Raw genomic sequence first — 27,970 nt, 5'->3', positions numbered from 1 at the left:
CCTGGGGTGTCTGAATACCACACAGCAGCCAGATCATGGCATGGCTCTTCAGTCTAGCTGAAAGTGCCCAAACAGACACTGTGTGCAGGGTAGAGGTCCTGGAACAAGAGCAGAAGGAGCTTCTGCATACTGCACGGTGGGTTGCCCCGACGTAAGTGATTAGGAGCTGGGTCTGAGTTGGAAGCAAGATTGAGAAAGCAGTGCTGAAAACCAGGGGGTGACCTGTGGGCTTATTAGTGACATGAAAATGCTGTTGTGTTTTAATTATTTGTTTCCAAAAACTGTGCTGTCTTGTGTACTGGGCTGTCCTTTGAACGGTGTCAGAGATGTTGAGGAAAGCTTGGCAGTTCCTGCCAGCACTCTGGAGTCTCTGCTGAAAACAACTGAGTGACTTACTGCAGCAAACATCCAGACTATCCCCTGAATCCTGCCTGGGCTTCAGCAGGCAGTGTTGGAGAGGACAGTCCCAAGCAGGCACTGCAGTCCATGGACATGAAGAAAGGGCATTGGGCTTTTTGTGAAGAGAGGAGGCAGTAAATCCTGCTGCTGGCACTCACCCAGAGGAATTGTATTTCGGCATGTTAGATGGACATGGGCTTTATTCTGAGAGATTAGAGAGAGAAATGGGGCTTTTTGGCAGGAGCTTAAAGATAAGTCTGCTCAGGTAATTACTTATGTCAGGAAGTTGTAAAGGAAAATTTTGGAGGCAAGTAGAACTGATGGTGTGATTTAACCCCTGTCACTCCGTGCTTCATTTCCCAGGTACCTGTTCGTGTGCAACAAATCACACCTATCTTACTGTCTTTGCTGCTTTGGTGCTGTTGATCTCTTGGTTTATTTCTGCCATTCCTAAAGAAAGCACATCTTTTAAATCTGTTTTGGCATTTGCAAATCAAATTAAGTTACTGTGGAGGGAAGAAAACAAAAGTCTAAATTTAGTCAGATTGTTATTAGGCATCTGAAAAGATCTACCCCAGGCAGAAGGGGGGTGACAATCTTGTATCTCTGGCCCTGCCACATGTGGGCAGATTTTGCTTTTGAGATCAACAGAAAATCTGATGTTGATTCTGTTGCTTTCGGTCAGATTGTTTCTTCTCTTTCAGTTTTGCTACTGGGATATCCCTGTAGCACTTATAATCAAGTAAAGAAATTAGATTTATTGTTGATTTTTCAAGAGCAGGAGAAAGAGCAGTTGGTTTCAGATAGTTAGGTCTTTGGAAAAGCTTCACTGGCATAGGAATTTTAGGCTAAGGAATGGAATTATGCATTTTAGTTTGACATTCTTTGTGTTTGTTTAAAAAGGCTGTGGAAGACAAAGAGGGTAAAGGTTAAAATAATATGAACGGAACCCCCCAAATCTATCAGTTTCATTCTCTTTTTCCTGAGTATTACTGTAGTCAAAGTAGTTAATCAGAATCAGAAAGCCACATTAGCATTGCTGACATGGGTTTGTCAGTAGTGAATTGGGAGGGTGGAAACTGGTGGGGGAAAAACCCCACAACAACACAGCTTTTGGCTCAGACCACATTGCCACAGATATTTGCATTACTATTGTTTTGTTAGAAACTGTGTTAATATGAAATCTTTCCAAAATTTGAATTCTGTTACGAGCTCAACAGTAAAATAGTTTCCTATAGTACTCCTTATACTGAAAAATTCAGGGAATTCAGAGTTTTGTTTTAAAGTTCACTTGAAAGCGTTTGGATAATTACACGCTCAGATGATGGTGGCTCAGAAAAGGGGCTTTGTTAACCTCTCTGTTGTGCCACATGCAGTTGCAGAGATGCCTGGGATGTGTTTGAGCAGTGTCGTGCCCTGAGCCCGCTGTGCTGGGGTCCTTCTCAGCTCCTTATGCCAGGCTGGGCAGGGTGACCTGAGAGGGGAAAGGGTTAAATAAAAACAACAGTGCTGCAATCTGACTTAATGAGACCTAGCAGGAATATTGCTATTCCTGTTATCTGACTTGTGCTGTGATAGCAGAGCTGAGTGAGTTCCTGAGCAGGGAGAATTAACAAAGCAAAAAGTTTGGCTGCAACAACTAGTGCAGCCACAGCTAGTGCAGGAACATGCCTTGTCTGGGCAAGTTTTACTGACCCCAGTCTCTGGCTTCTGTCTCTTGCCTGGGGATGTTTTTGTGGCATAGCTGTTCCTCCTCTTTCCCCTACTAGTGCATTTTTGGTGTCAGTCTCCTTTCTCCTCCTCCTCTCTGGCACTTGAAAGATTTCTGAGAACACAGTCAGTTGTTTCTTTTTGCTGCCGAGGGAAAGAAGTGAAGGAAAACAATGTCACTTTGGAGACCGGGAAAGGGAGAGAGGACAGGGTGGGATGGAGTGTGAACGCTGCACCTTGAGCTGATATTTCTGAATTCTGTGCTAAAATAATCCTTTTCTGCTAACAGGCAAATACTGATGCTATTTGCCAAGAGTCCCTCCTAGACCTGTGTGAAAGGTGCACTGATACACTGTAAATCTGAGATTCTAATAGCCGTGAGTTTTCCTAAAAGAGCGTTGTTTTCGTTTAAAACAAGCTTCTTGTCACTGCAAGGGAAGCTCTTCTCTGTATATAATTCTTGGCTTTTATTAATGCCATGCTGTATCACAGTCTGAAACAAAAACTGGCCACTGCTTTTGTTTCTGATTATTTCAACTGAGAGATGTCTCAAACAGTATATCTGGATAGTGAGAAGTAAATCATCCAGTCAGATTTATTTCTAATGCAAAGACATTATTTAGCACCCCCCTCCCAATTTAATCCTGTACTTCTCTCATCTAAAACCATACAGTGCATGAATGGAAAGTCACTTGCTCACAAATCCATTGCTGTGCAGGCTTTTACATAAACAAAGTCCTAAGGATAAGCAAATGCCTTCCTTCTAATTAGCAGCATGTTTTGTGGTTCCATACATTCCAATATGTAATAGACAGCTCCAGTGCCTAAAATAATCCCAGAGAAAACACTCGTATGCCACAAAGATAGGAGTGGGAGGGAGAGGAGGCAGGAAAATGTGTTGTCTGTGTTCTTGGAAGCCTTTTCTATCTCCGTTTGGATACTGTCAGCTTCTTTTACACAAACATTACAGCATCCAAGGGGAATTAGAAATACTTACCCATGACCACAACATCAGATTTTAGGTTTGTCAGGAGAAAGCAATGCAGAAGCAGGATCTTGGCCCCACTGCTTTCATTTTGGTTTTAGCATGCTGATAAATGCCTCCTAATGCTGGAAAGAGGTAAGGCCGTCTAGGTGGAATACAGGAAATTTAAAAGTCTTACCTCATGTGTTTGAAATGTTTTTTGTGTCTGTAAAAGTGCTGTGTAAGTACTAAGTAACAGTATTTTCTCTTGTGATGTCTCTAAAGTTACACAAGAGCTTCCCTTCTATGCCACACTGTTATGAAGTGGCTTGGGACCATGTGGGACAGGGGGACAAAACTGAGATGCTTCTGGTCAAATGGTTTTAACTGCGATAATAGTGGTCAAATTGAGCCTTTTTACTTCAACAAGGTTTTTTTGTGAATCATGTTATCCCAACATCAGTGGAAATAGGAAAGGCAATGCTTCTGGTTTGCATCCCAGCCTTTTGCACTGATCTGTGCCATAGCCAGTGCTAGGCCCACACTGACCAGGGCAGGGCTAAACAACCTGGAAGCCCAAGAGCCTTCATGGGCACACTGCTGCACTGGCATTGCAAGGGGTCAGAGGTGTGCACACAGCCTATTCGTGTCCACAGAGCTGATGTGGTTGCAGGGCTTGACGAGACTTCAGCCTAGTTAGACTTGGGAATGTTTGTTGTAACTTATGCTTCCACCTAACCCTTGCCCAAATTAGCAGACGAAAATTCAGTTTCTAGGAAAAAGCCTTTACCTAAAGGCCAGAGAGCTATAGGGCAGGAACAACAGCTGGTTGAGGGTTTTCTTACCCATTGCTAAGTGGAATGTAATCCATGTTGCCAAAGCCCATCAGCTAAAGTTGTGACTTTGGGAAATGAAAACAAATGAACTGTCTCATACAGCTGCATAATCTCCTTGAGGTGCAGATTGGTTGGCTGGACACAAACCAGTGCAGTCATTTTGCTGCACAGAAGTCTGTACTGGTTCCTAACTTGTGCACCTTGGCCTGGGATGTGGGTGAGAAAGACATAGGAGAGAGCCAGTGCCTTGAGAATGATGAACCAGAAATGAGGTGCCAATATTTAATGGTGAAGATAACCAACTATTGCAACACCTTGCCTAGGGGATGTGCCTGGACCTTTGTGATCTGAAATCTGTGAGTCTGGATTGGATGCCTTTCAAAAGAAGGTGTTTTGGCTGAACTGCCAGTCCTTGGGCTTCATACAGGAGCACAAAATATCCTGGCCTGTGCTGGACATGAGGTCAGACCAGCTCAAGGGTGGACAGTTTTAAGGCAGCTGCTCTTCAGATATTCTGCTGCTCTTCAGGCCACGACAATGCATTGCTGATGCAGTAACACACTTCACAGAGGGGTCCTGGCATGGCTTGGTGGCTTCCCCTTGACCCATACACTGATGCCCACCACAGCACTGGGGTGCTGACCAGTCAGCCTTCATGGGCAGCTCCTTACAGTTACTAGTCAGTCATCTTGGAGTAAATGGCCATTGCAATTCCTTCTGGCCTCAGGCACGTTTGGGAACCGTGCAAAGAGAGGAAGACAGATGAAATGCTTTCATCCTGACCTTCCAGGAGTTCCCAGAGATGGACATGTGTAGCAGCATTAAATGGTGGTGGGGAAAGAGGCCAGTGATGAGCCCAGGCCATGTGTCAGGAGCCTTCCCATGTCCCTTGGCCAATATCAGCAGAAGTCTCTCATTAGTGAAGTGTCAGGAATGCACCAGTGGCAACTCTGCTAACAGTGAGCAGCTGCTCTGGGGGTGCCCTCCAGAGACGTGGCTCCTGCAATCTGAGCTGCTCCCTTTTTCTACACAAAAGTAATTTCCCAAAATATTTACAATGGTTTTGATCTTTGCCTGAAACTGAATTTTCCTTTCAATGGCTGAAACAAAATTTGGATTTGGAAAGACTGGAGACTTTTTCCTTGCCAGATGAGGCTGTACACTTGTGAAATGTTGGTATGTATTTCCCTTTGGTCTGGTGAGAGACAAAAATACTGCTGAGAATTTAAATCTTGGGGTCTTATTTAAGCCCTAATCTCGTACAATGGGTGTAACAGGCCCACATAAATGTAGTTATAGATTGGGAATTGACAACTTCTAGCAATACAGAAGACTCTGTGTTTGTCTTACAATATGAAGTAGGATTAAAGCTGAATTTTTAAGCTTTCTTTTCCTACTTTTATTTTAAAATGTGTGGTTCCTGCTTTTAATGCTGCAGCAGGAGTTTGTGGCACAGAAACAACAGTGTGCTGACCATGAGAGCTGGAGCATAGCTGACTGGAGAACTTTCTTCACCACGTTTCACCTCCAGGACACTGTCACCATAATGGTGTTAGTGGCCCCTCCAGGGCAGTGCAGGAAAAGGCTAAAACTCTCTGTTCTCATCACACACACAGAGCTGTTCCAATGGAAAACTTGAGCTGATATTTCCATAGAGATCGGCTTAGATCCATGACAATACTTCTCAAGGACTTACGTCTTCAATTTTCTAAGCTATTTTCTGCAACTCTCTAAACAAAAAATATCTGCTCCAAATTCAGAAAGGTCACTGTCCTCAGCCACAAATTTAATTAACAGCGTTCTCCTTCTACTGACGTTTTTGTTCCTCTCTTTAGTTAATTTTAACCCAACATCCCACACCAGGAGCCTGTAGTTTCCACTTGAGGGAGTAGATGCTCACATGAGTGGCCTCAGGGAAACTCAGTAAGTGATCACCAGTGGGAGCCAGGAGTATACACAGCATTACACTGTGGAAAGCTTCCCATCTCCTGTTGTAGACAAAATGTCTACAAAAACAATACTACTACTTTCCTAAATTCCTGCCTTCTGCAGATGGGAAGCTCGATTTCTGCAGGGAAAGCCAGGCTGGTTTGGGGGAGCTCAGGGTGCTCTGTCTTTTTGCTGCTGCTGCTAATTTTTGTGAGCACCATAGAACACAGTAGAAAATTGAAACTGTGTGAAAGATCAACAAATCAGTGTAGAATGTCACGCAGCAACATCTGTTAACTTTGGCTCTATCTCATATCCTCTTGACCCCTCCTTTGCAGCCACAAGTCTCCTGTTTTGTGAGAGCTCGGAGTGATAGGGACTTGGAGGGGGGTGTGGAAATGGCTTGCTATTTCTCAGTGGTCTGAAGGGCTTGAAAAAGTACCATCTGGAATGAAAGTTTAATGTTTGTGTGTTTCTGTATTTTTAGTTATGAAACAAATGGGAATTTGCTGAACGAATTAATTGTATTGCTCTGTAAAAGTCTATCTTGAGAGCCATTATATGTGGGAGCTTCCAAAGCCTGTGGAGAGAAAGGGAAGCAACTTCCCTTTCTAATTAAGGCTTTCAGGAAATCATTGATTACAGAGTCAAGTGGGGCTGCTCAGGGACATTTGTTTGATAGTACTTCTGATAAACGAAATTTTAACCTAATAATAATTTTACTAGTGACAGTGGAAGCAGCTGTACCCTCTAATGGGAATATCTAATGGGAGTATGGCCTTCAATAAAACTTCCTCCTTCCTCCTACCTTGTCCAAACAGTTACAGCTGATGGAACATCACTTCCAGTCTGTAGGGCCCAGTTAAAGAATTTAAATCATGAAGAAATGAGTGATGTAGTAGACAGTATGTTCTTAATGGGATGGTCTTTGTCTGGACCAGGTTAATGGTATGAGCTTGTTCTTGCATTGCATTTCAAAAAAGTCAAAGCAGAACCTTGACCTGGTATGTAGAAATTTTTTGCATTGTTTTTTCCACAGGGTCAGCATATTTCACTAGCTCCCATTCAAAAGCTGGAGGAAACCCTGTATGAGTATCAGCCTCTGCAAGTGGAGACATATGGGCCACAAGTTCCAGAGCTTGACATGCTGGGAAGGTTGGGGTAAGTAACACAGTGTGTTTCAATTCCCATTTCATGCCATTACAGCTGGGACTGTTACCATCTTCAGATTGCCAGGGATCTTTTTTTTTCTTTCTTATGTTTTAAGGATCCTTAAAGAAATATTACACTTCCTGCCCAACCAACATTTTGTTTGGGTGGATAAGCTGAAATTTTTGGTCCTTTAGCCTTTATAGATCTATTGAGAGCTGGACTGGATTGCATTAGTGTTTTTAAGGTTGTCCTTGGCAGTCGCAGTGAAGTAGCTGTTCATTTTCAGTTGCACGGTATTAAAAAATAAATAAATAAAAATCCAGGGCTTAATTTACCCAGCTGTAAGCCAGTAAAAATATTAAAGTTGGGCTGTTTGCCATGGAAAAGGGTAGATTTACTTGTCGACTGCTGTCTACAGTCAAACTGCGTTTGTGAGAAATGAAGCACAGAGCTTAGCTTTGTCAAAAAACATAATGCAGGGCTGGTCCAGCAGCCTGGCAGCATCGTGGTGTGTGTTTGGGAGGGAGCTTGGAGGCCTCCTGTGCCTGGGTAATGGAGGCTAGGAAGTCCAAAAGTGACGTGTCTGCTCTCTAGAGACGTGTTCCTAGCTGAAATGCCACCTGAAAACATGCAGCTACTGGGATAGTGTCACCCAGCTCGTCATGGCCTAACTTTGAAGGTCAAAGCATTTTTCCAGCACTTACAGTGCCTGGAAAACTACATGGCAGAATGAACTTGCAGACTGGCAAGGCAAGAAAGGGTTTAAAAAAATAACAGTTTACGTTTGACTGTGCAATATGGGAAAAATGAAGCCACAAAGTACTGAGAAAAGTTGAGACAATTTACTGTGCAGTTTGGGAGACCACTGAAATCCAAACAGGAATCCCATCTAGTTCACTGGCACGGGAAAAACTGTGCCTCATTCAGAAAATGACAGAGGTAGATAGACTTTGTTAAGTAAATAAGCTACCTAATGGTGCTTCAGAAAACTCAAGGCTGTCTGGAATGGAGGTTGTCTCCATTTTTACTGTTTCTGTGTCCTCCTGGTGCTTGTAACTTTTATTATCTGACATCAAGCTTCTGAGACCACATATTAATTAGCAGTTTAAACTTGGGCAGAGCCTGGTTCAGCCTTCACCACCTGTTTGGATGGAGCACAGCTGTGAGGGACCTCCAGTGTGAGAGGAGCTTTGAGCCCCTCTCAGCCTCATCACGGACAAAAAAACGATGACTTGTGCAGGGAGGATTCCCACTCCCTGTCCCTTTGCCTGAGCCCCCATAAGGTGTGTGCTGGTGTCCAAATCCATCAGGAACCCTGGGGGATTCATGTCCATCTTGTTTGGAGACATCCCAGCACCTTGCAAAGCAAAATCCTTTAAATCCTGCAGTTGCATTGCAGCATCCATGTGTGAGTGTATTTGGAGTATGGTTTGCAAACAATGCCACAGTCTTCTCCTGGAGATACTTTGAAACATGTCATTTTATTCCTGAGAGCAAGAACAGCCAGAGTTGTTGGGCTTGGCTCTGGAGGTGACGAAGGAGTTAAGAGCACAGAGGTGTGGGGTTGGTGGGTGGGTTGGTGGTGCCCACCAGAAGAGTTCTTCCCAGTCCTGAGGCAGTTTGCCATTCCAAAACAAATATATCGATGCTGTGGGTTCCCAGCCAGCACAGCTCTAACCCTATTCCATGGGGTGCCTGAAATACCTTAAACCCTACGAAGCTTTGGGTTTATATATTTGTGTTTCTGTGTTTATATGAACTCATGCGCATTTCCTGTTGGTGATGAATGCTTAACTAATGTGCCTCTGTCCCTGCTCTGGGGGTTTTCAGGCAGCTGCATACAGCTGCCTGGGTGAGGCAGAAGAGCTGGGCACAGTGTTATCCTCTCCTGCTAAGGACTTTGAGTTTCCTGCTCACAACTTTTGTGAGTTTGCACTCACAAAAGGCCAGACTGGACAGGGCTTGGAGCCACCTGGCCTAGTGGGTGGCATCTCTACCCATAGTGGGGGGTTGGAATTGAATGGTCTTTAAGGTCCCTCCCAACACAACCCATTCTATGATTCTAAATGTATTTAATTCTTACTTAGTTTCTCCCTCTTTCCATGTTATTTTTAATAATTCTGCAGTCTGACTGTTTATTGCTGCTAAATAGTTCCCTGTTATCTGAGTTTCTGGAGCCAGAGTTATTGCAATGACACTGCCAACCTGGAGACTTTGAATTCACTTCTGATAGCATAATTGATTGACTTTTTTTTTTTTCCTAAAGATACAGTTTATTATCCTCAAAACACTCAGTAGAATGAATATGTGAATATTCACATCTTAACCTCTTACCTTGTGTAATACTTTGAGTTTCAGTGTTATTGTTGAGTTCATTTCTTAGTAAACTGCTGTAATGAAGGAGAGAGATGGCAAGAAGGTTTCTAGCAAAGAACAAGACAAAGGCTGAATCCTTGAGGGATCATTTAGAACATGTTAGGGATCTTTAATCATTAAAAAAATGCTTTTTAAGATGACTTCTATTATTTGCTTATTAGGCTTTGCAAAAAACCTTTGCTAGCAGTCCAATAAACTTGACTCTCCATCCTCCCACTACTCTTCAGTGTGGACTTTGCATATTTTGCCAAACAGGAAATTTATGTTCAAATTGTTCTTAGAAATTTGTTTTCAGTTTCCATTGGGAATGTAAATTTTGGGGGTTTTCTGTATACTGCAGAAAAGCATTAACATCCTCATGATGGATATTTTGTTGGTGTGTTGGAAGTCTTGAGAAAAATGAAGAAATTGATTTTTAAATTCCCACACCAATACAAATGATTGGTATAACGTGTAGAGGTTAGGTCCTTCATCCTTCCCCCAACTGTTTCTAATGGAGAAAGTTTTTTTCTAGAAGCAAGGAAATAAAGGCAATATCCTGAATTTTGTGGCTTTCTGGGAGCAACATGTATTATGCTAACTCTTAAACAGTATGTCCCTCATGGCAGGGACAGTGGAGCTTTCTCAGAGCCAGACTCTGGCAGAGGTTCCCTTTGCTGTGTGTCTGGGGGGTTACAGCAAGGAAGACTCAGTGGCTGATGGTCCCATCAACACGTGCTGAATGTGCCAGGTTGGTGATTGTCTGATCTGGGGGATAAAGGTCACTTTGGCTGTTCAGCTGTCTCATCTCTGCTGTCAAATGGAAACATGACTTGGAGAAGACATGTATGAGAGCATCTCCCAAACCTGTGCTGCTGCCCTTGGAGAAAAGTGAGGTCTTGAGTCACAGTAACAGCCATCCTGGGGTCAGGCTCTGCAGCTGCCTGCCCCTCCATGGTGAGTAATAGCCTTGGCTCTGTGTGACTTGGTCACTGCTCTGAATTACTGCAGTGTTCAGGGATGTGTATTGGGAAGTGGTTGGTTTCTGGATGGAGCTGAAGGCAACTTGCTGATGGGAGTTGTGTTTAGAGAGAGAGAGAACCTTGTGTTACCAAGGCCCCTACAGGCACTTCTGCCATTCCCAGAAACTATTAGGCCTAAAGTGGGAAGTGTCATCTTTTGGTTTTGAACTGCCAAAGTCATTGCAAGGCTGTGTGACCTACCATGGCTTTCAGAGAGTGGAGCTGTGTGGTTGGCAGAGACACCATGAGCACCTGGATGTTCAGGCACTTGCTGATGTTATTTTGCTTTGGGGTTTTCTTAGAGGGCCAAAAAAGGCCTGGCTCTCTCTTTTTTTTTCTCTTTCTAATGTTTTAGCTGAGCGCGCTGAATTTGTGTGGTTGGAGGTCTGCATTTTTCTTACTGCAAAACAAAAGAAACAAAAACTATAACAAACTCTGACGTGCCAAGTAGCCAGAAAGCAAACCAGGATTGGGGATGGAAGTTAGTTGGTTGCTATAAAAATGTTACGTAGTTTTGATTTTTCAAAAAACTCCACTCAAAACAAAAGAAAAAAACCCCCTGAGGATCAAAATGATGTTTGTTTGAAGTCCTCAAAAATGTAAAGACATTCTTGGCAGTAATTGTAGGGATGTGTGTCTAGCAGAAGCAGCCACAGTGTTCTCCACCATTTACAGCTGTGAGGAGTCATACACAAGCTACTTAAAAACTGACTATAAATCGACAGTCTGCTTATGTGAGTAACATTTTGGGTAAAGATATCTGAACTTCATGCCTCAAAGTTTAGAAACAGCCTCTTGTAGTTCAAAGTGGATCATACTCTTAACACAGTGCCAGTCCTGTCCTCACCATCCTCATAAAATGGAGGTAAGATTACAAGTAAGGCTAAAAATTTCTGTTTGCATTCCAGTTAAAAAGTCTCTGCCCTAACAGAGAAATTTTGTGCAGACCTTTTATTCAAGTCAAGCCTGGACTGCTTGAAATAAACTTGTTTGCCTACTTAGCTTTGTCTGGAGAGATACAACCTGAGTATATACATATGTCTGTGAAAAATGGGGTTTGCTCCAAAATCTTTGCCTTTCTTTAGGGGAAAAATGTGACTTCCCTTTGATCCATCAACTTGGTTTTGTGTTAACCACATTGTTAGGAGGACTCCAGTTAATTAGTGTTTGTTTAATTAAGGTCAGAAAATGAAGTTCAATGATGACCACCAGTCTAATGAGGGTAGGTAATATAGTTTGATAAATTAACAGTTAAATCTAAGCAAAATGTCATTTTAAGAGTGGTAAGTACTGAGGCAGAGTGGGAGTGCTGTGGAAATCTGGACATACAGTGAACACATTTTAGCCCAGTGTGCTTTTTATCTTCAACAACTGGATTGATTCATGCCTTTTTTCCTAGTGTAGGACAGCTCAGTCATTTTAAATTTCACATTAAGATGAGGTTGGATTTCATATCTGTTAGAGCTTTGTTAGTGTTTAATTTTTAACCTTCACTTCAAGTGGAAAATTTCTGCATATTTCTTTGTTGTACAGTGCTGTAGTGTAATTTGAAACACATGTAGAGTTCTGGCACTTAATCTAGAAATGACTAGTGTAACTCCTTTGCTGTCAGTCATTGCGATTTTATGTTTTTTTAAGTGAGGCAATAGCAAGGATGCTCTCCAAACTATTCTTAAACCACAGCTGAGCTGGTCTTTGGCTGGATTAGCTTTTGCTAAAACCCTGTCAGTGTCTGTGTTGGGTTCAAGGCAGTGAAATAACTGAGAATTGATTTTGAATGGGTGACAGGACCACTGAGCTTTAAACGTTGTAGCAGGTGATTTTTCACATCTGCTCTGTCATTGGGGTATGCAGATATTTCTTGAACCTTGGAAAAGGAGAAAAGCCACAAATGAAGGGCTGATTTGATCTGCTTTGGCCCATTGATTTTGAACACTGAATTCATTCTGCTCCTTTAAATGGAATCTAGTTTCTCAATAAGCTCAGTAGTCAGAGTCCAAAGATTGAGTAAGAGCAAGGGAAGCCTGTCTTGCTTTGGAGGGCATGTAGAGGGCTGCACTACTTGCAAGAATTCTCTTGGCTACCAAGGCATATGGTCTGAATTTCCCAGAGTCTCCTGTTGCAGGGCCTGATCCTCAGTAGAGAGAATTGTTGACTGCAGTGCATTTTGAATCAGGCACCCAAGGCATGAGAATTGGCTTTAAAGCCACAGCTATATTTTCCTACAGCCTTTGTTTGTTTTGTCATCAATAATTGAGTAAAAACCTGTGAAGGACAATGCAGGTACTGTGTGTGAACACTCTTTTGGAATAGTGAATATGGCCAAGTGTGCAGTCCCTTTCCATAGAGGATGGAACAAGGCAACAGAACTGTGTGTACATCATCTTAATTGGCTTTGATATAGGAACTGTCTTGTATTGCTTCAGCTTAGCACAGAAATCCTACAGGTTTCAGTGAAGGATTTTGGAAGGACACAAATTTAATGTAAGAGAGAGAGATTAGCACCAATTTTTCCAGCTGAATGGAAATCAAGGAGTGCAGCCCTTTAGTAAGTCCGAAATCTTACTGTTTAAGAAATCAGCTTTCTGGCAAAAATGCCTATGAATGTTTCAAAAGACACCCTGTGGTATATGGTGTTTGCATGGAGCTCTTCTGTCAAGGTCATTAGCAACTGAATATATTAAAAGTGGAGAGTTCTGCTTCCTGCCCGCCCACCTGTGGGTATAGTGTGGGTTCTGTAACTGTAACAGGTCTCGGGAGGGTTATAAAAGCAGAGAATATGGAAAATGTATAAAGAAACAAAGCATACACCGGGTAGTTCTTACATGTAAAGTTGGCTGTAGCTGTATATGCACCACTAAATTCACCTCCACACTGGCCATGACAGCAGAATGTCCATGGTGATTGTTTTCCTTGGCGTTTGGCTTCCAAGTTAACTCATCGATCTAACACGAATTGCTGTGCTCGAAGCACTGGACTGGTAATGTTTTTTTACTTTTTCATGGAATCATGGAAAAAATATGTTTCTGCTCGGAGCAGTTGTCAAACAAGCTTCTTTCATCGACAATCAGACACAGGGCAGCTGAGTGAGGCTGTTTAGTCTAGAATAAATACTCAGGAGATTACAAGGTCGCTGTAGGAAATGTAATTATACCATTTATTCCAGAATAGTCTTTTTGTAGTGTGGGTTTGCTGACTACTAAATCATACATTTATTAAAATACTTATAATATGAAGAGGGGGAAAAAAATCAGGGCCTTAATGTGAGGAATGGTGGTTTGTCTGTAAAGCAGTAATCAGAAAATCAGGATGGTCATATCAGCTTTATTACTGCGAATGAGTGGGAGGCAAACCCTGAGTTGTGTCTGCAGGTGTAGGGGCAGTGCTGCTGAAATGGTGTCAGGCCAAGCTGTCTGCTGATGGATCCTAATGTGGCAGGAGGCATCCAGCAATTGTGTGGGCCAAATGCCCCATTTTCTGCACTCTGTGTCTCACCAAATCAAAGCCTTGCTACTAGCAGCCACTTAAAAATATCTGATCGTCTGTGACAGTTCTTACCTGTTATTGAAAGCCTTTCTTTGCTTTCATCCTTCCCTTCATCCCCTGCATTGATACTGCTATTGATGTCTAGTTCTCCTGTGACTTTGTATGTTCACAGACTTTCTTCCTTAGCTGCCTTCCATCAGCTTAGAAAAATGTCTTTTTGTAGAAGTTTTAGATCTTCTGTTCCTTCTTTGAAAATTACATGGTAAATTTGAGCTCAGTAGTTTTTGTGCTCAGTATTTTCTTTTTCTTTACTTTTTTTCCTTCCTTGCTTGCCCTGCACTCCATCATGTTGCCCTTTTTGAGTTTTTCTCTGACTCCTCAGCCAGATGGATAGTTGCATTGGGAATTGTGTAGTTGCCACAAATAAAACAATTTTGCACGTGCAGGAGTGATCTTTCCTGCTTATCTCTCACTTAAGCAACAGCAGGGCCTCAGTGTCCTCCAGCTTTTGTAGTTCTTTGTGGGAAAGAGCCCACGAATGTGTTCTCTAAGCTGTGTTGGTCACGAGGAGCAGTGTCTGATGGAAAGTGTGGGAGCTCATTGAGGCTCATTGTTGAGAGGAAGAGCTTCTCCTCTTGGTCAGCATCTGTGTGTCACTCCTGCTCTCTGCTCGGCTGTAAGGAATGGCAGAAGACATGTCACAACTGCTCTAGGGCAGTCTAGGCAAAACCTGGCACTTTCCTGAAGGATCTGTTTGGATGCACTAATCTTTTAAACTTATCGTTTAATCTCAGATGTAGTTGAAGTAGAAAGGTGAGGAGCATCCTGTTTGAATTGGCCCTCTGAGGCCTTTGTAAAAATCCATTGCAATAAAAATTCAAGAAGGAAATCTGAAAAGAGGGAGGAGAGAGGCTTCCTAGACCCTTCAACACTTTGTTCAAGAAGGGAGGACTATGTATAATGAAAATATTTAGGCTGAGTGTGACAGCCGGAAAATAGACCCCTAAAGAGGAAATTAAAGCCAGAAATGAAGCATCTTCTTGATTCTGACACTGACAAATGTAGTTGTAAATCAGCTTTCCAAATGAAAATTGTTCAGGTATCAAGTGGCTGAAAAGGTGAGTTACAAGTTTGCTGAAACAACAGAGGGAAGCACGGCGGGGTGTCTTGATTGAAGCTTTCTGCAGCTCTTCAGACAGTTGCTTGGGATTCTTTAGGCCCCTTCAGATAGCTCTGTTGCAGAAGTGAATAATGTTTAAAGCTTCTCTGAAGAGTGCTAAGTGGTAGGAGTGAGGGATCTCTTCCTGGAGGAGAATGCCAAGTGCCTAAGTCAGTAATTCCATTGATAAATTTGATCCTATCTATGCAACTGATCTCGTTGCTGATCCGATGGATGACAGGATTTTTAAAGGTTGGGCTGGTAGTCTCTGTTTTCTTATTTTGATAATGACCCTGATGTCCCCCAGAGTAAATCACACATTTTGGAGGCACTGGAGAGAGAACTTTCCTGAGAGTTAATGGTATCTCGTCACATGTGTTCTCGTCTTTATTTTTCCTCGTTTCCTTTAAAAAAAAGCAGTTAAAAATCCAAATCTTACACACCCATAAGGACTGGAGTTTCTATCTCCTTCCATTCCCACAGTTTGTGCAGCTGTTCCCTGATTGCAGTCACACTTGGAGGAACAGCAGAGATTTTAGAGGTATCTGAGGCCTGAGCTGCTCATGAAAAGGAGTGGCTGGACATGGAGGGGGACCCTGAAAGCAGCTTGACTGACAAAAAGGCTTCTTGTCACTCCTATTACCATTAGCCACCAGAGAAGCTGCATGGAATGAGACACTTAAGTATCTGGGAAAAGCTTCAGTGGGAGCTTGTAAGTGCCTTCATGGCCAAGCTGTAGGAAGCCAGACTACATTATTTCTGGTGTCATGGCACTACTTACAAAGAAAAGAGAGGAAAACTGAAGCTCTTTGGATCTTTGAAATTGGAAGATTTCCAAGGACAGGTAAAAGGTTATTAGTTCAGGTGTCTTTTGTAGTTAGACACTCATTTACACGGAGTAATGGGCATAAATTGAATGAGGAGAAATGTAAATTAGATATTAGAGAGATGTTTTCCTTGTGAGGGTGGTGAGACACTGGCACAGGTTGCCCAGGGAGGCTGTGGCTGCCCCAGCCCTGGCAGTGTTCACAGCCAGGCTGGATGAGCCTTGAGCAACCTGCTCTGGTGGGAGGTGTCCCTGCCCGGGGCAGGGGGTTGGCACTGGATGATCTACAAGGTCCATTCCAACCCCTTAACATTCTATCTGTGTTGAGTCAAGGGGGCAAAAGACATAATATGCATTTCCTACCATGCTTTATAGCTGTTTTAAAATTTCTTTTAGTGGTGCTGCTTACAGGGGGTTGAGGCAAGTACCCACCATTGAAATAGTTGGGTGGAGGTTATGTACCCACATTTAGGAACTGATTTGCATGGCTTTGGTTTTAAAGCTTTGCTAATAGTTGAAAACTGTTCTAGGTTAACAAACCACATAGTGCCAGGCTTCCAGAAAGAGCTGAGCTGTTCACTTCTCCCTCTTCCAAACCAAGGCATTCAAGTCAGGCCACGTTTCTAATAACCAAACAGGGGTTTGAACATAATCAGACTTCACAGCTGAACTATGGCTCAGGCTTGAAGGCAACACCACCATATTTTTGTTTCTTTAACTGGTATTAAATGCAAAAGCATAAATCCTTTTCAGTGGGAGAGGAGAAGGGGAGATGGTTTTCATTTGGCATAATTTCCTGTGAGACGTGGTTCTAAACAAGGCCCATATTTACACAAGACAATGCAGTTTTACATGTACTACTATATCCAGCACATTTTAAAATTGTTTAGCCAGCCCAGGGTATTAAATGCCTTCACAATAAATGTGTTTAATAAAAGTAGATGAAGTTTGAAATAATTTTTGAATAATTTTACAGTAGAAACACCAGTTAAATCAACCCCATTGCAGTAATAAATGTCACAAAAACAATTAATTATACTTGCTTGCCACTGCAAAATCAATTGTGTAACTGTTCTTCTCAAACTGACTTTTACATTACTAAATCCTAAACACTACACTTCTGTAACTTGTCAGAATCAGGTTTTGGTTAATAGATATTTTCAGTGATGTAATGGGAACTTCTGGCACAGAGTCAGAATATAATGGACTGTGATTAATGTTTTAATAAGCACTTTTCTTCTACTTATGATGCAGCAGTGAAATGGTTTCCTGCTTAGATTGATAGAACAGCAGGTGTGCCTACATTTTTCTTTCAGTAAGAATAAGTTTTTCAATGCTTCTGCTTGAAAACATTTCATGTTTTTCCTTGAGTCAAATGCTGCTGATTTGGGGTGTCCAGTTTGTTTGGTTTAAATCAGCTATTGCTGCTGTTTGTCAGTTGGAAGTGGAGGGAGCCATGGAAACCTGTGCAAGTACTGAAAGTAATTGCTTTGCAAAAAAGGAAACTCATTAGTTTAAAAAATAGTTTTGATATATTGATGTTTTCTTCAGTGAAAGGATTTGTTTAAAATAGTGTTGGAGTAATTCAAAAGTGTGTGAGAACAAGTATAGTGTTGAAAATATTAGCAGGTTAGATTTATTATTGAAGTTGATGTAATACACTCACTACATGCTTGAGTACTCTGGTACTGGAAGTGGTTGTGCTAGTCTGTATTTTAAATATTTCTACCAGAAAAAAAAGTAAAGTAGTTTAGTCACTTTTTAATGACCCATCAATCCAGATTTGTTGCAGGGATAGATTTCTTTGCTCAAGGATCCAAACATCTGCTGTCCTCATGGTGTTTCTTCTAAGGTGATGTTTAAGGTGAGCATATTCTCTATGCTCTTAATGCCCTGCTGATGTTGGGTGGTGGTTGTGCTCTTGGTCTCCACTATTTCTTTGCAAAGGAATATATATACATATAAAAATAATATATGTAATGATAGAACATGAAGATTACCTTCTGTGGGAAACAAAAATAGTCTCTTTCCTTCTCCCATGTCCTTGTAGACTCAACAGTTACAATAAATATACCTGGGATGAGGAGGGTGAAACCTGTAAGAAAAGGAGGTCCCATGTCTTGCTGGCATTAGTCTGCGAGTTGGGACTCCAGGCACCTCTTCTCTCTTATTTCTGAAAGTTGGGTGAGCTTTTCTGGAAAGATGAAAAAGGTGCTGTGGTCCTTCTCTCATCTCTGGAGTCTGACATAAATTGAGATTCAAGATAGCAGTTTCTCCAGCTCTTTGTTCTTTCCCCTAAACCTGGGAATATTAGTGACTCCTCTGTTCTCAGGAGCATCGACCCATGCTTTAATTTTTCCATCAGCTTTGGAAAAAACACACACATCAGCATATTTGTGTTTTTAATATTTATTGAGAATTTACCAAGCAGCCTCTATACCTTTGTTTTGTGCCAGCTCTCTCTACTGGGGCAGTGTCTGCCTTGCACAGGGAAATTTAGCTTATGCTTTCCCTTATTTGCTACTGCTGCGTTTATCTGGTTCTCCCTTAAAAAGATGCAGGAGGTGAGTGCTGGCTGCTATCTTTATTTCCTGACTGTCTTCCAGAATTCATGAGGAAATGCTCCTGAATAAAGCCAAAAAAATTCTACACTTCTTCTTCCCTTCCTGTCATTAGAAGGTTTCCTCTCTCCTCCCCCTCTTTTCACATTTAGGCCCTGATGGATTGGGCAGACTTCTTGCTCTGTGGTCATTGATTCTGCTAATTGTCAAAAAGTATTCCAGAAATGAGAGAGAAGAGGAGATCTGCACTGAGGCCATCTCAAAACTTGGAAGTATAAATGTTTTGCTGTTCCAGACTCTCTTCAGCACACAGCTCATTTTGGAATGAGAAGTCCCACAGATAGAGAGCCTGCAAACAATCTGTAATATAGAAACCGTAACTTGCCTTTTTTCATTTTTTTTTTTTTCCTTGTTCTGTGATGTAGGTGCATCCTGCTCTTTTACTCTCTAGAAGCAAGGCAAGGATTGCTGTGAAGGTGTGAGTACAATGGGGGAGTTTGCTCCCAGGAGTCTGCAGTGACTGAGTATCCCCTGCCTCGAGCAGTGCAGGCCTAGGATCCTATGATCCTTCTTGATCTTTGGGCCTTTGTCTAAGAGCAGTCATTGAAGTTACTAATTTTGCATTTTGTATCTTTTTTTCTCATTCAGAAGTGAACTATAGATTTATTTTTTAGGTCTGCTTTATTTGCCCAATTTATCCAGGCCTTAAATGTGCTTGGAAAAGCATGGACTAGCAGGAGAGCATACGAAGCTGGTGTAGTCCAATTCCACAAACATCTGAGCAATCAATAGTGTCATAACAGCTGGTACTGACCCTGGAGGTGGCAGCAATGATAACTCAGTCAACTGCCCTCACCATTTTCATGAGTTCTCACAGTTAACACTGCCAGATTCATTCCCTGCCTCTTCCCGAGAGATGTAGGAAGTTCACATGTTCCCTGACTTTTTTGTCTCTAGTGTCAAAACACTATTCTGATAGTTTCCCATTGAACTTGTTTGGGTGCTGAGGGTGATATGTTTAAAGATAAATGGAAGCTCAGCATAGGTCCAGGTGTGCTCCCAGCCCTGGCTGAGGGATGTATAGTGTCTTCAGTGGGAACAGGATTAGGCCGTACAGAAGTGCCTTCAGTGTTCTACCCTTGGGCAGTCTGTGTGGATACCACTTTCTTTTGCAACACAGTGGATGAACTGTGTGTGCTCACAGGCACTTCCATATCATTGAGGAGTGTGCTTACATGGCTCAGGGATGTTTGCAAATGGACCTGTTGGACAGAGAGTGGGCAGTGAAGCCACGTGCTGGGGCTGCAGGCTGTTCATCCTTGAGTTAGCAGGTATTTGGCTTTTCTGGGAGCTGTTGGCTGCTGTCGACTTTCCTGTATTTCGAAACAACTGCTGAAAACCTGCCTGGAGCTCTCTGCTCAGGTCAGCCCATAGGTACTGTAGCAGCAGGTTTTACAGGCTGGCTGCCCTGGGAATTTAAGATCAGAAGAGAAAATCAATGTATTTTCTTGTAATGCTATTTATATCCCCTTAGAAAAATACTTTGTGAATGGGGCTAGCAAATACATTTCAGTACTCATGTGTGGATCCATTTGATGCCTTCCTCATGCATGTGGTTTCCTTGGTAAGGTCAAGTTGCTGAAATCTGTGGTAGTTATACATCTAAGTTCCTCATGAACTTGGCCTTTTTTCCCCTTTTTTTTACTTTCTCTCATTGATGCTTTGGTTCATTATCAGAAAAATGGGAATATCTGGTTTAAAATATCAGCACCAGGTTCTGGGAAGTATTTGCTGCTTCCAGTAGAGAGGACCACGTAAGCCATAGTGTCTGGGTGGAGGTGATAATACAGGCTATGGGTGTCTGCAAAGAGTAGTGCATCCTCTATTTTGGGCTGCTTTGAAGGGTGTTATTTGCAACAAATCCCAGAGTTTTTGTTGACTCATGACTTATATTTTGGTTTCATTCAGCATTTTTTTGCCCTTTGAGGGCTCCAGCAGCTGAAACAGCATCGTCTTACCACACAGCAGTTTCAGCTGAGCCTGGTGTTTGAAATGGCAACACTGCTAAATGTTTGTGACTTGTTTTTAGAACAGCATTTCAGCTGCCAGTTTCCTTAAGAAAGCAAAACCAATATGAAAACCAAGAAATACAAATAAAGGAGAGGCTTTAAAATACTTCTGATTAAAGAAAAATAATTAAAACTAAACATGTTCAGAAGAAAGGCTAAATTTAGCAGAATTTGTTGAAGTAATAGGAAAGTGACATCTACGTAAGCATGTGTGTTCCTTGATTCCCTCCTCCTTCTTTTCTTCCCCCTTTTCTCCAGCCCACACATAAACTCATTGTCTACCTTCTCTCTTAATGAGCTGTTTCAAAAAATCTTGCTTTTCCTCTGGTGAAAGGCTTGGATGCTCTCAGAGGAGACCGTGGTGGGGGTGAATGTAGGGGAGGACGAGAGCTCCCAAAAACTCTTCACTTCTGGGAAAGTGGTGAAGAAACTGCAGTGATACCATTAATTATTCCAAGAAGAGGGTGGCACTTAGGGCATCAAGAATAACTGCACTGAGGGCATGGTCTGTGCTCCTAGGGAAGCTGTAATTTCTACTGGAATTATTTAATTGATACATATGTTTGTGAGTGCATATGTGTAGGCAGATATTATTACAGATCATTTCACCTTTACAGTGTGATAACTCCTTGTGGTTGTTGCTGTTGTATTAGGTGTTTTGTAGGCATGTCAATGTGGTGATTGATTCAGCAAGTGCAGCTGAGATTGGTGTTTTGCCCCAGAAGAGAGAAGGGAATGCTCAGAGAACTTACTGCAGAAAACCAGGGTCAAGGCTGAGTGGACAAAGGGAATGTTTTCTAGAGCAGCTAATAGAATGAAGAGTCTGTCTGGCTAGTTTTAATGAACTGTAGGCTCAATCCTGTTACAGATTGCTCTGTAGCCTTTGTTAAATCAGGTAGGCTAAAATCCTCAAAGGCAGTTAAGCACTCAAACACTGGCTTCAGTCTGTATGTGAATTCTTTATTTTTTTCCTCTCCCCCATTTCCCTGCTCAGTATTACTGTGTGTATGTCCCCACCTCCTTACCTACAGAAGTAACCAGAGCTCAGGTTCTGTAAATTGGCCATCATTATCTGTGTTGTTTCCAGTATTAATCCATTTGTGTGGAGCTGGGTCTGTGTGACCTGTTCTTTGCTTCTCACTGCATGACCATTGCAGTTTTGCTGTGTCTAACTGGAAGAAGTTTGTGTTGGTAAGTGCTACAGATCAGCCTGAACAATTCACCTCTTTTCCCAGACCCCTCAGATTTTTTGACAGATGTGTGTTTTGCAAGTAGTGACTTTTATATTTGCTTTCAAATCGTAGATGAAAGTTGTTGAGTATCACTGGGATAAAATGAGATCCCTGCAGGGAAAATACCTCTTTGGATGATGAATCCCCATGTACACTTGAGATCTATCAGTGTAAATTGTGGTTAGATAGTTTTTGGTGTAGCACTTGTGAAACTAATTTGAATGTGGTACTTTAAGGAAAAAGGTAAAACTACTCCCTGTTTTTGTTATAAGCCTAAAGGTGAGACTGAGGTTTTCATTTCATTGAGGCGTGTCAGAGGGGTGTGTTAGTTCTTGGGCTGAAGAAATCTGAAGTCAGCATTGGTTAAACAAATCCATAGGTCAGTGTAGAATATTTTCAGCAGCAGTGCATTAAATGGGCAGAGCATTCAGTGGGAACTTTTGTACTCTAGTGGGATTAAGGGATAATAATTCTGATGCAACAGGATAACTAACTCAGGAAGAAGATCCATAACACTCCTGTGGAAAGCTGGTGGGTTTTTAACTGGAAAAAAAATGAACATTCTCTTTGTACAAAACATGAGTAATTTGCATTGATACCACCTTCAACCTTTGTAAAGAGCTACGGGAAAATTGTGTAAAACTCATGGCAAAGTGTGTGTGGCTACGTTTGGGTTGGCTTCCAGGGCAGCTTGGACTCGTGTGTGTTCCAGTGTGTGTTGGAGTAGCACAGGTGGTCTGGGAAGAGCCAGCTCTGCCTCCCCTGTGGTTTTTGCTCTTTGGTGGCTCCAGCTGATAAAACCTTTGCAGTCCAAGAAATTCTCAGTCACAAAGGGCATCACATTAGCCCCTAGTAGATTTATGTGCCATAATATTATTTAAGCCTTTAAAAAACCTCTGTAGCACTCGTGTGGCAGATAATGCAATACTTCCATGGAGCTACTTGAAAGTGAACTCTCTGGAGTGCTTGCCCTGCTGATGGGAGATCAATATGGACCTGTGCTCTCCTCCCCTCAATCACCTCAGCAGCCTGTCAGGCGTGATGCACTGCACTCAGCCCACTCAATGCAAACTATTAGCTTTATTCTCTTAGTAAAGAGATTGTATTTGGCCAAACCCCTTTTCTCATCAGAATGTCCAAGTGCCTTTGGTGTGTAGAATACAGCTTTTAACTTCAGAATTGGTCCATGCCCTAAGAAAAATGAGTTTTTCTGCTGTGATATGCTCTTCAGTGCTGCTCAGGGACTTAAAATCTGCGAAGTATTGGTCCACAGAGACCCTGACATTGTTTCCCAATTATGCATCCAGTGAGTGCTCCCAGTTCCTGGCTGCCATCTGGGAGAACTGGAGTACTGGTCTAGCTGCTTTTAACAGTCGATTACGAGGAAATGCATTTCCACAGAGAAGTTTTTTCAACACCTGCATTACCCACCGTGTTGCTATGTGCTCATTTAGGTTTTAACCAGAGAACTGCATTAAGCTCATTGTGTGCATTATCTTTCCTCTGCTGCCTTTAATCAGGAGGTTTATACATTGATTGACAGCAAATATTAAATTGGGGCTAATGGGAAATGGGGTTGGACCTGAGTTATAGTGACCATGAAATGAGATGTGGCACTTGGTTTATGATGCCAAAGAGGACATGTAATTAGTGCCATCACATTGTGTGGTGTTGCATAGAGCACTAATATATTTTGTAGTCTTAAAATAAGAAAAAGGCTTGGTTATAACATTCAGTGTATACTTGTTCCCAAAGATGCACATACCTGGTTGTGACTGTATGTTAAAGCAGTGGCCCACACCATTTCTTAAATTTCTTGTTATATCATGGAGTTATCTAGCTTAACAATGTGGGAAATTAAGCAGCTGAAGAACACAGAGCAGCAACAAGACCTGCTATAATTTTCTGCAGATGTTTATGATGATTGAAGACTAAAAGGGTTTCATAATGAAATAGCAAATTGCATGAAAGAGGTTAAACTTCAGTACAAAGACATGCAGCATTTTAATATTCCAGAGGAGTGTATCACATACTAATAGAATAATCACTCACCTCTTGTCTTGCAGCTTTTGGCTTGATGTAGCCACAGAACTTCCCTTTAAAGAACAGTAATGTCTTTCAAACCCGTTTGATCTGTCAAGTAGGTGTAGAAGCTTGTGTCAGACATGAAGAAGAGAGCAGATTCAGCTCTGACAGATGATGCAAATACAGTGAAGTTAATTGACTTCGCCAGGGGAGAAAATTCTTCCTCCCAATTATGTCAAATGCCAGACAACTTTCCAGAGGTGGGGAGGGAAACATGCCTAAAGGACAGTACTGACACTGTGCTTTTCTAGTAGGTGCTTGCTGTGCTTTATTTTTATTTTTACTTTTTTTATTATTTAAGCTTTCAGGCATAAAATAGTCAACTACCTCAACTGCCTCTTTGTTTTGGGATTCTCAGACCTCATAAATCCTTTGCCCTTCTGTGGTCCTTGTAGGGTTTTCTGTCTGTTTTTTTTGAAGATAAAACCTTTCAGGAGACTCTGTGAGGCAGGGAGGTTCTGGGCTTCTTATTTTTCTGCCACTTTTAGCTGTTCTGCTTCTTTGGCTTCATATTGGTACAATTTAAACTCTGTCAGAGTCAATAGGTTTCTGTCACATTCTAAGTTTTTAGTGTTTGGAAGGCAGAGGAGAGGACTGAGCTCTCGACTTTGTTTGTTAATCCCTGGTCAGGTCTGTAGCCTGTCTCCTGTATGAACCTCTGCAGTTTTGTGTTCCAGCACCACATGATTCTTTTACAGAAATTTCCTGTCAGTGCAGAAGGAGCCAGCAGGGCTGTCATGGTAGGGGTTATTGTTTTGAGGAATAAAACTCCCATTTTCTCCACTCTGACACCTTTTCCTCCCTCAGCTCCATTTTTGGTTTCAGGTCATGGGGTTTTCCACTGCAGCTCGAGTGTTACTGCCAAGAAATGATAGATAAAATAAATAATAAAAAGGGATTGATGTTGGCAACTTTTTGTTCTCTCTCATCTTCTCCTGAGGCTGTGGTGGATGACTGAGCACAGTGGTGTGCAGGTCATGCCTGTGTGTGTGTGCACACGTTATACAAACACTTAGACACCCAACAGGGTGTCTGCACCGTGATTAACAGAGTCTGTGTCTCTAGGACACGTGCAAGTTCATCCCTAGTAACCCAACTGCATTCCCTCTCTCCAGTAAGTACTGTAGGTAGTCACATGTGGCAGCAGAGCAAAGATAAAACTGCTGCAGGAGTTGGTTTTTGCAGGCTGAGAAGTCCTGCCTGGCTGGCAAACGTGAGGTTTCTGCCCACTGGATGAGTTTGTGTCTCACTGGGTGATGCCCTGTAAGTCACCAAGGCTGAGGATGGTCACCCTTAATTAAGTCTGCAAGGTGATCAGCATTTTTATGGGGGAAAAAAGAACAAAAGAAATCACCACTCTGTCTTCATGTTTCTTTCACTGTGAAGGTGGAATCTGTTTCCAACATTGTTGTCTTTTGTGGTCCAACTTTGCTATATATAACCAGCCTTTTTTTGTTTCACTGTTCAGTAACTCTTACAGCTTTTTCAAGGGTACATTGGTAAATCTGACAGTGTTTGTTTTATGTGGTTGGGATTTTTGGTTGTTTATTGCTGGGTTTTGCCTAAGAACATAAATGCAAGTGCATTGTACTAGACACTGTACAGCAATATAAGGGTGTGAGAGGGACAGTCCATGCCTGAAGCTGCCTGAAAGTGGAGGATTCCACCTTTAAAAGAAAAAAATAACATGCAATGGTAACAAACCATCTCCCTTTTATTTCTCCTGCACTTGACTCTCTTCCTGCTAAATGTGGCAATGCTATCAAAACTTTTCATTCTTATGGCTTCTCCCTGTCAGTGTAACTGTTCCAGACCTTTCAGTAGCCAAGAGCTCTGTTCTGTTGGTGGGTTCCAACTCTTTACTCATCCTTACATCTGGCTTTGTTGCCTTAAACCCCAGATACTTTCAGATTGACACAATATTGATCACAGTTGCATTTGGTTAAATTTGAGGTTCGTTTATATAAGTCAACGATGCGATTGCATGTGACACTTTTTTGGACATCAGGCATTCATTATCTTTGAAATGATTTTTTTGAGACACTTTCTTCAGCTGCTAAATGTATTTCTATTAAAATAAGCCCTTAGTGTGCATCATTGGGATTTGGAATCCTGGTAAGTTTGTTTTTTCACAGTTCTTGGAGTGTGCTTTCAGTTTAGCTAAACTAAACACCATTCTATTTAGGGCATAATTTTAAGAATATTTTTTGTAATTCTGGCAGCAAATGCTGTGACACTGTAATTATGCCATAAGCATTCAGTGTTTATCCATCATAAACTGGCTGTAATCCCAGCTCTGGAATACAGCTTTCTTGTTGCTCTTGATTCTTCAAGTGAAGGGGTAATTTTATCCACAGAAATGATTTCTTAAGGAAATCCACCATTTGGGTTAGTTACACACCACATACTCTTCAAAAAGAAGTCTGTCTTTCCCTCTGAAGTCATAAATTATTTTTGCAGTTTTCTTAACATGTGTAAAGTCATGATTTTTGAAGGTTTCTTCACTTTTAAGTTTGAGTTGAGCAGCAGATACTGTCCAGAAACACTCAATTCTTGCATATATTAAAATATTGTTCTCATTTAACCATCTAAAATTAAAACTGGAAACTGGTTAAACCAATACAGCCTAGTGTTGTTGACATACCTGTTGTGTATTGTGGGTGTCAAAGCAAAACAGGACCCAGTGGTACACCCCAGGGGTCAATACTGGGACCAGTACTGACTGGCCTCTTTGTTCCCACCTGGCTATGGGAAGGAGCTGCACCCTCAGCAAGTTTGCAGGAGATACTAAGTCCATAGGAGCAGCTTGTGCACCAGATGGTTGTGTTGCCCTTCAGAGGGACCTCGACAGGCTGGAGAAATGGTGTCACAGTAATCTCATAAATTCAGCAAAGGGAAGTGCAGAGTCTTGCACCTGGGGAGGAATAACCCCAAGCACCAGTACAGACTCGGGGCTGACCTGCTGGAAAGCAGCTCTGCAGAGAAGGACCTGGAGCTCACCATGGTGACCGTGAGCCCACAGTGTGTCCTTGTGGGAAAGAAATGCCACCAGCCTCCTGGGCCACATCAGGCAGTGCTTTACCAGGTCAAGGGAGTGGTGATTCTTCTCTGCTCAGCACTGGTGAGGGACACATCTGCAGTGCTGGGTCCAGTCCTGGGCTCCCTGGTGCAAGAGATGTGAGCACACTGGAGTGAGTTAGGGTTGGGGCATATGTTGTGTGTGATGAGATTCAGGGAGCTGGAACTGTTTAATCCAGAGAAGGAAGACTTGGAAGGATCTTATCAATGTAAATACCTGGTGAAGAGCAGGGAGTGAAGCAGACAGAGCCAGACTCAGTGATTCCCTGTGAGAGGGCAAGAGGCTGTGGACACAAAATTAAATACGTGGAATTCCGTTAGAATACATTTCCTGCGAGAGAGGTCAGGACACAAAATTAAATACGTGGAATTCCATTAGAATACATTTCCTGCAAGAGAGGTCGAACACAGGAACAGGTTGTCCAGAGATTTGTGAAGTTTTCCTCCTTGGAGGTGCTAACACTTGACTGGACACAGCCCTGAGCAACCTGCTTGAGCTGACCCTGCTGAGCAGGGAGGCTGAACTGATGGGTCTCCCTGGATGGAATGGTCTCCCTCTGTGCCTTCCAGCCTCAACACTTCCTGCTGCTACAGCCTTTATCTGTCTGCTCTGACTCTGCATGGCAAGATGAGAAAATGTCATCAAATAATCTGGTATGTAGAGATAGATATGTGTGGTATGACAGATGTATATGATATATAGAGAAAGACTTGTAAAATAACTGTGGATATTAAAATGAAGATATTATTTCTCTCAAATTGAGAACTTCTACAGCAGAATCCACTAGAAAGTGTCTTTTTGTCAGCAATCTGCCTTTGACTTCTTGGTTCCTTTTTGCAGTGGTCTCAGGGGTTGACCATGAGGATGACCCAGCAGTTTCTAAAGCAGTGTGTTAGATGCTGAGGCTTGAGTTGCCCTCAGGTGTGGGCTTGGTAACATGAAGTCAGTGGAGATGCATTGGTGTAGGACACAGTGAGTAATACAGCTGTGAGTCACCCTGAGATTTCAGAGGTGATCTAGGGTTAAATTGGCTTTCTTTGTGCATCTCCCTGTCAATTCTGTACTTTCAATATCAAGTTTAAAACATTCCAGAAAGAAACACATAC

At 42.2% G+C, this 27,970-nt stretch overlaps 1 protein-coding gene across 1 annotated transcript in view; it reads left to right on the top strand.

Annotated features, from left to right (window-relative positions):
* Positions 1-7,003, top strand: part of MNAT1 (MNAT CDK-activating kinase assembly factor 1) — a gene marked incomplete at its 5' end in the record, with an annotated part of 50,307 nt that extends 43,304 nt beyond the window's left edge. Inside the window, one exon of the mRNA XM_009073518.1 lies at positions 6,878-7,003. Coding sequence (XP_009071766.1) covers positions 6,878-7,003 — 126 coding nt within the window. The remainder of the gene's footprint in view (positions 1-6,877) is intronic.
* Positions 7,004-27,970: the final 20,967 nt, after the last annotated feature.

The sequence above is a fragment of the Acanthisitta chloris genome, unplaced genomic scaffold, assembly GCF_000695815.1.
Source record: "Acanthisitta chloris isolate BGI_N310 unplaced genomic scaffold, ASM69581v1 scaffold12944, whole genome shotgun sequence".
Taxonomy (NCBI): domain Eukaryota; kingdom Metazoa; phylum Chordata; class Aves; order Passeriformes; family Acanthisittidae; genus Acanthisitta; species Acanthisitta chloris.
This window is presented reverse-complemented; position numbering and strand designations above follow the sequence as displayed.